General features: G+C 37.4%; 1 protein-coding gene across 3 annotated transcripts; it reads right to left on the minus strand.

Annotated features, from left to right (window-relative positions):
* Positions 1–2,462: 2,462 nt before the first annotated feature.
* tank (TRAF family member-associated NFKB activator) lies at positions 2,463–7,958 on the minus strand. Of its 3 annotated transcripts, none has more exons than XM_085385386.1 (8): positions 7,781–7,958; positions 6,688–6,841; positions 6,320–6,428; positions 6,042–6,112; positions 5,318–5,376; positions 5,108–5,226; positions 4,205–4,587; positions 2,463–3,526 (listed from the first exon to the last, which is right to left on the minus strand). In XM_085385386.1, exons 2-8 carry the CDS (start codon positions 6,784–6,786, stop codon positions 3,359–3,361), a joined length of 1,008 nt encoding a protein of 335 aa, XP_085241512.1. In that variant the 5' UTR covers positions 6,787–6,841; positions 7,781–7,958; the 3' UTR covers positions 2,463–3,358. The 3 variants fall into 3 exon arrangements, with proteins under 3 accessions (XP_085241512.1, XP_085241513.1, XP_085241510.1); XM_085385387.1 differs by lacking the exon at positions 7,781–7,958 and adding an exon at positions 7,604–7,773 and having other exon boundaries at positions 6,688–6,829; XM_085385384.1 differs by having other exon boundaries at positions 2,464–3,526; positions 6,688–6,829.
* Positions 7,959–9,760: the final 1,802 nt, after the last annotated feature.

The following is a 9,760-nucleotide window of genomic DNA, read 5'->3' on the forward strand; positions in this document are numbered from 1 at the left end:
ATAAACAAATGTTATGTCTATAGGGAAATATTACATATAGTCAATTGTAACAACAAAACTAGAAGAAAAGGAAATGTCATAGATATTTACTACTTATTAAAATAAATTTTTACAATTTTTGATTTATTTTTTATTAAAGTAGTTTTACTATATGACTGAAAAACCACAAATGAAAATCTCCCTTTGCACTCTTTTGCACCTGACTGGTCTTCTTTAAATATTGGTCACAGAAGAATCAGTTATCTAGTTAGTTAGTTATATAATAAATATTCACACAGTGATGTTTGAATTTTTAAACTTATATCCATCTCAAGAGAGGTGGTGCATTAATTTCATAACAGTTTCATAACACTCAAACTATAACTCAGACTTTTAATGGCATTGGCATGAATATAGCCATTAAACTGCCTAGTATATTCCCTACATAACTATTACTCTTAAATGCATGTGAAACACTCATTGTACAATTATTTCAACTTGGATAGACGTAAGATAGCCTAAAAAAGACAATAACAAATTGCACGCAGCTATACTGTGCATGCTTCTTCCCTCTCTTCCCTACTTAGGAATGGCTATAGTCCCCTGAAGCTGGTGACTTCCCTGTCTCCCCGAACTTGCTGCAGCACCGACTGATGGTGCAGAAGCACTGCTGATTAGCATGCAGTAATGATGGTGAGCTGGGCTCCATTGTTCTAACACCTCCCCTCTCCTCCGCACCAATCTGTCACCATTCAGTGGGCTAGAGCTGCCTCAAATGCTTCTCTCCACAAATGAGATGGATAATTAGTTGCCCCTCACGAATGCTGCACTCTTCTCACCCCTGATTGCTTTCACCTTCTTGCTCCTGGCAATTTTGACACCTTGTAATCAGCCTGCTACTTCTCCGTCTCAATCCATATCCTTCTCTCTTTTTTTTTCATCCTCTTCCATTTTTTTTATAGCTCTTAAATATATTTCAGATCTACCAGCTCCGCTAGCAAATGCCCCAAGGAGAAAGATGGATCTCGTATTTTTCTGAAAATGATGACAACAACAGTCATTACAGCTAAAGCGAACTTTTCACAAACAGTTCACATTGCTGTATACACCCGTGAGTAAATATAGTGTATGGAATTATCAAAAAAAATAAATAAAAAATTATAGCTGTCGGTACGAGTTTCCTCTTCCAAATAACAATGAATGACAACATAATTATGAGCAAGCAGCTGTTCATGATCCCAGAGAGAAAAGCATGCAGGCAGCACAATGTTCGACTGTTCACAGATTAACCAGAGAGGATCATTAGGGATATGTATTTGCCAAAAAAAAAGGAGAGAATAAATTCTCTTCTCGGCTCGCATGATGTGATGTGAGAAGAATTATGCGGTTTATATCACTCCAAAAGAAACATGCATTATGTCTGACACATTACGTCAGATCAATATGTAGGTAATATTCACGTTTGTAATACTCCAGTTGGCTGGTCTTTTCATTATTTCCCTCTACAGAAAGGTTGCATTGTGTGAGAATATTGCATTAGTCTAATGACTCATTAGTTCAGGGTAGTTAATAGCATTATAACATCACTTACTTACACCCTTTGGAGCTATTTATATAATACAAAGACAGGCTCAGCAGCAGATATCATTTAACCTCCTAGGACCTGGCGTCCACATTTGTGGACATCACATTTTGGGTTATTTAGACCAAAATACTAAATTTTGCTCTACAAGGGCCTGATATCCACTTATGAGGACATTATACTGCTACTGTTCTATCACAATTTTACATGAATATCCTCATATGTGGCTCTTATTTTTATTAAAAACAAAAATAAGGTAAAAAAAAAAAATCTGGTAATTCTTTGTTTTTACATTCATCGGGCCCCAATGTGACCAAATATCAAAGATAAATGAAAAATGCATGCCGTGGAAGAGTTCGGGTCTTAGGAGGTTAAATCTGAACTAACAAATCAGTCGGTCTTTTAGGGGTACTTGATTGTTGTAAGTGAGTTCTAATATTCAGCACTTGTAAAAAGAGAAAAAAATGTTGTTTGCAGTCTTCACACCAGCTCATCTATCCAGCACAAGTGTTACCAACCCAAAGCTGAAGGTCTGCAAGGGCCTCACTGCACAACAAAGTGTTCCAACACAGTGTCCCCGTTTTCTCAAACATCATCACACTGAATGGTGAAAATCACTGCAATCTTTGCAAAGGTGTGAATAAATGCTGCGGTAGTCATGAAATGATGCTGCTGTTTAAAAATGATTCAGGTTTAGTCAAATGATCGCTACACACTGTAAAAAATAAACGTGTATTTATAAAACACCTGTGTTTCCTTGTTCGGTCTCTTTTAACGTATCAAAGGGAAAAAAAACTGCCGTTGTTTTCCAGTCACATGACAGCGTAGCGGTGTAGCAGTGTAACGTAATTTAAAACTGGCACATCTTCAGTCACTTTATTACTTTGAATAGCACAGTTGAAATGAAAGAAGACTCATATCACGTTCCTATAATCATTAAAATAAATGCGCCCATATAAACAGTTAAATATTGCCTGTGATAAAACAATAAGTAGCAGATAGCAGGGTAATTTGCCATCTAATGAGTGAGAGTATCTCTGTGGACAATCTTAATGAACATATGGTCATAAAAGTATCTGAAAGTTGGAAATGTTTCTACACCGAGATAAACAGCTGCTTTATATTATTCTGGCTTAAGTGAAAAATGGGGAGGAATGACGAGAATTACTACGTTAATCATTCCAGATATAATTTATGTTTGATTAATTTAATACAGATGATGGGCATTTCTAATACATAATATATTATTATTCCTTGAGATCCAAAACCCACCATAAAGTGAGAGAGGTGTCTTGTTTCAGAAAAAAAAAGTGTGTGTGTGTGTGTGTATGAAATATTATAGCTTTAGAAATGTGATATATCTTTGAAAGTTCATTATTTTTAAAATAAAAATGTATAAACGTGCTAAAGATATAATATGAAGTAATATCACACGCACTCTTTGTTATGAATGGATGCATATACCAATCTATATATTATATATTCATACTGTATTATATATTTGCAAGTTGAAAACAAATCAAGTAATAAAAAATGTTACGAGTCTAAATGTGTTTATTTGCTCACATATACCATACGCATCACTGTAAAATCTCAGTGGGGTTTTAGAAAAATATAATGGGCAAAGAAATGTACCATTTAATTCTTCAGTATTAAATAAATGAATTCAAGTCTTATTGCAGTGTCATTTGAAGTCCAGTACAGCGCTTGTACTTCATGGCAGGCACGGCTACACCATGAAAACAGTAAAGTCTTGAAATAGTTGTGGCTTCTTCCCATCAGTCTCTGCTTCTACCGTCACTTGTCTGCTTCATTCTTATGAGAGAAATGCAAGTAGAGGTGGCTGTTCATTTGGTCTGGAGGAACCACAGCATTGCAGAAAGCACATTCAGGAGTGCTGCTCTGAGGTGTCTCCAGCTCTGTCCCCACAGCAGCTGCATCACACAGATCCGGTATCCAGACAGACTGCAGAGCAAGATGAATCAAAGGGAACAAATGTATTATTTATGCTCTAAACTGTCCTTACAGTCACTCTACGCAGCCTACTACTAAAGTAGGCTGGACCACTTGGCCTCAAAATTGCGGTATCTGTTGCTTTAAAGAACACATGTCCCCTGTTAACCCAATAGTTAGAACAAATACTAGGCAGAAAAGTAAAGGCAAAATGCTATTCTCAAGTGTTTAATTAACTTACTATTTATGAATACTGTGTTCAAACTATCCAAATAGTCATACCTATTATTAATGCCTGTGTTGGTGTAATCCAGCGACTGAATCATATAATGAAAACCGGACCAACTTGCAGCCGTTAATGCACGTCATTCACTTTTTTTTACCCTATTAGGCATTTAGACACATCAGCAATAAAATCCCACTTAACCATCGTACTTGTTTCAAATCACATTCAGACACTGTAATGTGCTTCCATCTGGCTCACACTTTCCAGCAAAGATGCCAAATATAACTAGAGCATCCATGCTTAAGTAAAAAAAGAATCAGCACACATTACACAGTAATACGTTTCAAGTTTAGCCAAGGGGATATTTTTGGACTTCACACTGTTTCACTCCTCCATTAGTAAAGACCAATCAGAAACTGATAATTTGCTACTAGTTTTCTCAGACCTTCTCCTGTGATTCTCACCTGCTGGGGTCCCCGCACGCTCTCCTGGGAGAGTGTAGATGATGTTGTGTGGGAGGGGGAGTTAGGGTAGACAAAAGGCACGGACTCCTTCTCTGTCAGTGTGGAGGAGACATTACTGAGAGGTCGCGGGACAGCCATGGGTAGACCAATCTGTCTATCCGGAGCACTGTTCAGGAAGTCATATTCACTGTCCGCAGAGGGCGGGAATTTGACGCTCAGTTTGGTGAGAGATTCTACCAAGTCCTTGTCTTCCTGGCTGGTGCCACGGGATGCCAGAGAGGTAGACATGGGAGAGATATCCACTGTCCTTAGAGCTGAGGAAAATGGTCCCTCTGAATCTGCGGTACGGTCTGTGCATTGGATGGGCATGGAGAACCGCTGATCTGTTGAGAAGGCAGAAAAATAAAGATTATTATTTATTTCCGAGTCAACTCGCGGACATAGATGTGGTTTAAGGACATTTGAAATTGGCAACGATTTCACAAGTTACACACATTTTAAAAAATGCCTAGTTTGTTTTTGCATTCCCATTTCCAAGTTGGCCTTTCAGCACTTAGAGGTATATGTTTAATATAACCACATTATTTTTTTTTATGTAGCATTATGTAGAACTGGCATTAAGCATTTTGTCAGTGGAATTATTAAATGTGTTTATCCACCTTTTTTCAGAGGTGGCCAGCTAAGGTTCGTAGGGCAATCAGGCATTCATGTACAGTCCGTGTCATGGTGTCGCTATCCAATTAAACAACAAGACAAAAAGCTAGTAAACTCGTAAGCTGTTATAAACTACACAAGCCTATTTAAATTAAACACGCTTTTTATGTGACCAATTAGAGAAAACAATTGCTTTCAGATTCAGACACTGAAAAACAGAAGGTAATAGTCAGTAAATATTAATATTACCATTTGATGCATCACTTCCTCCATGGAATCTTTTTAAGTAATCTTTTTGTCTTTTGGTTAAAGACCGGATCTGTCGAAATTTCCCTTCAATGGCTTCAAATGCTTCCCGCATTTCCTGACTGACAAACAGATAAAGCAGGAGTAAGGAACAAAAGAAAAACCATTCTTTTACCATAATGTTCATGGCTTTAAAAAAAGATTGACACATACTAGTCAACGCTGCTGTTGATTGGCATATTAGGAGCAACGGCAACAGAGCCCATAATCTCCTGAAAAAGACACATTAAATTTATAGTGATCATTTACAGCAATTATACAAGGGAATATTGTTCATACATCTGCAGCTTTATTTAAACATCACACATTTATATTTCCCAGCGAAAAATAATAATAACTGTAAAACTCAAGCTGCTGAACTGTGCAGCGATATTATCCTCTAGCACCATCTGGTGAAGTAAAAGTGGATACACTGAGTGAGGAGAGCAACAGAGAGTAAATACTATTACAGTAGCAAAGCAGGCCTGAATGCCTGAACGACAGGAAAACAAATAATCAGAACTATGTAAAATTACTAAAACATCATTTTGATAGGGTTTATAGAATATCACTTAGCTTTCTTTAAAGTACATGTAAACTTGACACATAAACACTGTCACACAACTAGAGTGACAAATCTGAATAAGCAATAGTTTAAGCTTTACAGTTAATACTGTATTCACTGAGTACTAGCACAAAGTGTTCTTTTAACATCCCTTTACCTTAACACACATGCAACATAGTAAAGCAGAAGTACCATCAACTTCTACATATGCGAGAGGAAGCCGTATGCGATCACATTTCTGATTTCCTAACGGGAAAGCTGTTTTGGAAATACAATATTGTAGTTTTCATAAAGCCTAAATGCAGAAAGAGCATGTTATAACTATAAACATACCGGGTACTGTAATTTCCTATAAGTGCTGGCCCCGTCAAGAAGATGACTACATGGCTCGCATTTCATTTCTCCTGAAAATGAAAACAATGAAAATGACCAGTTTATAAAAGAGGAAATTCAAATGAATTCTCAATATAGTCTGATAGTCCATCGCTTTGTTTACATCTCAATCCACAGAATTGAAAGCAATGTGTAAAGTAAATCCCTACTCGGTACACCAGCTGGGGAAAAAAAGCAGTAAAACTAACACGTCAATAACAAACTAACACATCACTAACCTGATGGTTGCCTTGTTGCTGACAACTTTGCTTCAAGTTCTGAAATCAGTTGCTGTTGATCTTCTATCTGCTTTTGAAGGTCTCGAGTATATTGCTCATAATACTCAGTCTGTAAAATGGAGGTACTGTTATTTGTCTAGAACCAGCATATCCACTGTGGTCTAAGCACTGTGTTGTAGTTTCATATCTGGAAGCAACCTAACTAATAATAATGCTATTCTATATATGCCATTTAATAACATAATTAGAATAAACATTATTTGTTTGAAAAGCTAGCAATGTAATTTGCTCTGGGATGTGTTGTGGTATATTGTTAATTCTTGGTCCATTCTGCACAAAGTTTTTAAAAAGTTGCTCTTCATCATTACCACTTTCTGCAGCTCCTTTTTAGCAATGTCCTTTTCAATGGAGACCTGACGATAAGCTTCAAATGCTTTATTGAGCTGGTCTCCGATGTTCCTTTCCATGCCTTGTGCTCCACAATCATCACTGACACAGCACACATGAGCCCTACGAGTGAAACTACAAAATGTTGTAAAACATGCCAACAAAAGGAAAAACACTCTCAAAAGACCCCGTGAACACTATTAGACCGGTTATAAAACTAAAAAGATTTCCTTTTTTATCCCCATCCCGGCCATTTTTATAACATTTTTACAAACAACTGTCAACTAGTCTTCGTGCACTTTAAAAATATTTTTTGAAAAAGTCAAGAAATCCTTAACGTGCTGCCAAATTGTTTTGGCTGCTTTAAATGAGCTACTGATCCAAATGACAAAACCATGCCAAAACTGAGTAAACAATCTTCAAAATATTTGCTTATTACCAATGAATGTTGGCAGGTCTGGTAGAATTAAAAATTCCCTTCATATTTCAACCATTAAAGCCTTGTTCTAGTTCTGTAAGGAATTATAAGAGCTGAAGATGAAGATCAAGTATTGTAAAGTAATGACAAATAAAGTTACTCAGTGCATGTGTAATATATGAGTATAACACTGGTGAAACAGACACTCCTTCTTGTTAGTACTGATCATCAGACAGCATTAAGCAATTCTGGGACGACTGCACTTCTGTCAGAAAGCTAAAGTGATGCCTATCATTATCTTAACTCCTGACAGCAGTCTCATAAAGAGCCGCTCAATTACGGAACAGCCTTCCTAATAAATGCCATAGTAACGCAGTACCTGTGAGCGATACTACACTCCAACAGCTCCTGGATAAGTAGTAGCCTGTAGCCACAGACTCAGTAAGTAAAAGGAGAGTAACGCTAATGTTGAAGCCTACCGGGACACAGCCGTGGGTCATTTTAAAAGAGTCGCTCAAAATCTTCTTTAAACAGTTCCGTATTCTTTAAAGTGTAAGTGTCTGACAAGCCGTAGCTTCAGCCGGCGTCGGATAAAGCGACTGAGCGAGAAGTCCTGAGATGAGTTTACCTCGCTGCCAGTGCGAGTGTCCTCTTACCTTCATTCGAGTAACTGTTGAAGTCGAATTTATTGTTTTGACACTACCGCAGCGTCGTCGCCTAATCTTGAGATGCAAAGTTACCAAGCGCTGGAGAGGATATGGCAATGTATGTTTTACATAGCCTAGTTGAGTTGGGAACTTCCCTCGGGGAATCCCCTCATACTGTAGACTTCCGCCTTTACTCGATTTTAGCCAATCAGCGCGGAGCTCACGGGAGAGCTGGGTGGTTAGCTGGTTGAGGGTTCTTCCAGCCTACGCGTCTGCAAACCGACTGTTGTGCATGTGAAAACTGTGCCCAAACTCGAGTTAAGTTGTGCTCATTTTGCTTTTCACACACACATACATATATATACATATATATATATATATATATATATATATATATATATATATATATATATATATATATATATATATATATATATATATATATATATATACACATACATAAACTGAATGTTACTGAATATTCAACAGGTTCTGTCAAATGAACTGAGCCTGTTTTGTTTTGTTTTTAAGTCTATAACTAGAACAAAGTTCTGAAGGGACTGCTTGCAACGAATACTGATGGGCCTCTATTGTAAGCTTCCATTTTCTTTATAGGCTACAGTGTCAAATGACACTGTAAGCAGGATATGGATTAAATAAAACATTTAGAGACCCCAGTCCTTTAATAAATGAGTACATAATTGATTCAGTAAACTGGGAAGCAGTGGGTTTAGGGTTTGGTTGACCTCTGGGAATCCTGAGCAGTTGCCTGCTCGGCCTGCTTAGTTGGTTATTCTGGCCTGAAAACATGCAATGCATGTGTGTACCACTTCAAACTACAGGCTGTTTCAAAATGTACTGCATAACACTGAGAAGGAAATGAGGCATTGCAACAACAACAGCAACAAAAATGCACATTATAATAGTCCTGGAGTACTACCTGGGTTTAAACAATGTTCAAGCAGCAGTGCTTGTGAAAAAATACATAAACTGGATGTGCTATGAGATATGTAAAGACCTTCTGATCCTTCACCAGGCCCAAAATTAATGCATGCTGGTTATTTTCTAATTAAATTACTGTGTAATGTGATGCAAAATTATAGCAAAATCATTAACACATTGTTGAGCCTTGGATAAGAGTTATTCAATCAGGAGTCAAGCTCATTGCTATTTTAACAGTCACTAAAACTATCAAATTCAATTCAATATGTATATATGACATATTTTCAAGTAGGTTCTCAGCAAAATATGACTGTAGCTATACTATTTATAGTACTTCCTGCTGTCTTAAAGTCCCTCCTGTTTGAAAAAAGTACATCCTATAACATTTCCTATTATTTTGTGTAAACTGCATATGACTGCAGTGACATATTTTTGGAGTAAATGTTCTGACCTACATTACTTCTAGCCTTGACAAAACGCTCCCAGGCTGGCCAAAGGAAAGTGAAGCCAAACAAATACAAGAACAACCAGTAGATGGCAGCTGAGAGTGAATTACTGAGATGACGCTCTTAATTTCTTGCTCTGACAATATAAAGTAATTAAGTGAAAATTCTCGGGAGATGAAAGTTCAGTATATTTTGTAACCCAGTGAAGCTGTATACGTACAGTTTTTCTTCTATACCAATGGATACAAGTCCGTAAACTGTCCCCGGGAGCACCAAGGCATTTCCCGTTGTTCTGATTGGCCCACAGTGAACAATTCATTTAAGCAGCGATACTATGAAAAAACAAAACACAGCAATTTAGTTAGCAGGGCTCTCAGAAGTCACGCACTCGTCGCCTACAAACTATATATGCCTGTGATGCGCAGGTACTCTCCCCAAAGACGCACACAGACACGGGCACGCAGCCTTCCTCTGTCAAACGAAAGGTGAAGCAGGGAAAGAGAGAGAATAAATAAGATAAATACATGTGCCAGTGAAGTCGGATAGTTTTTTTTTGTTTGTTTGCTTGTTTTTTTCTGTTTGTTTTTTGATTTTTAATGAG

This window comes from Rhamphochromis longiceps, linkage group LG16 (assembly GCF_057381845.1).
Source record: "Rhamphochromis longiceps isolate RC_006_pf linkage group LG16, R_longiceps_female_GT1.1, whole genome shotgun sequence".
In the NCBI taxonomy this organism is placed as follows: Eukaryota; Metazoa; Chordata; class Actinopteri; order Cichliformes; family Cichlidae; genus Rhamphochromis; species Rhamphochromis longiceps.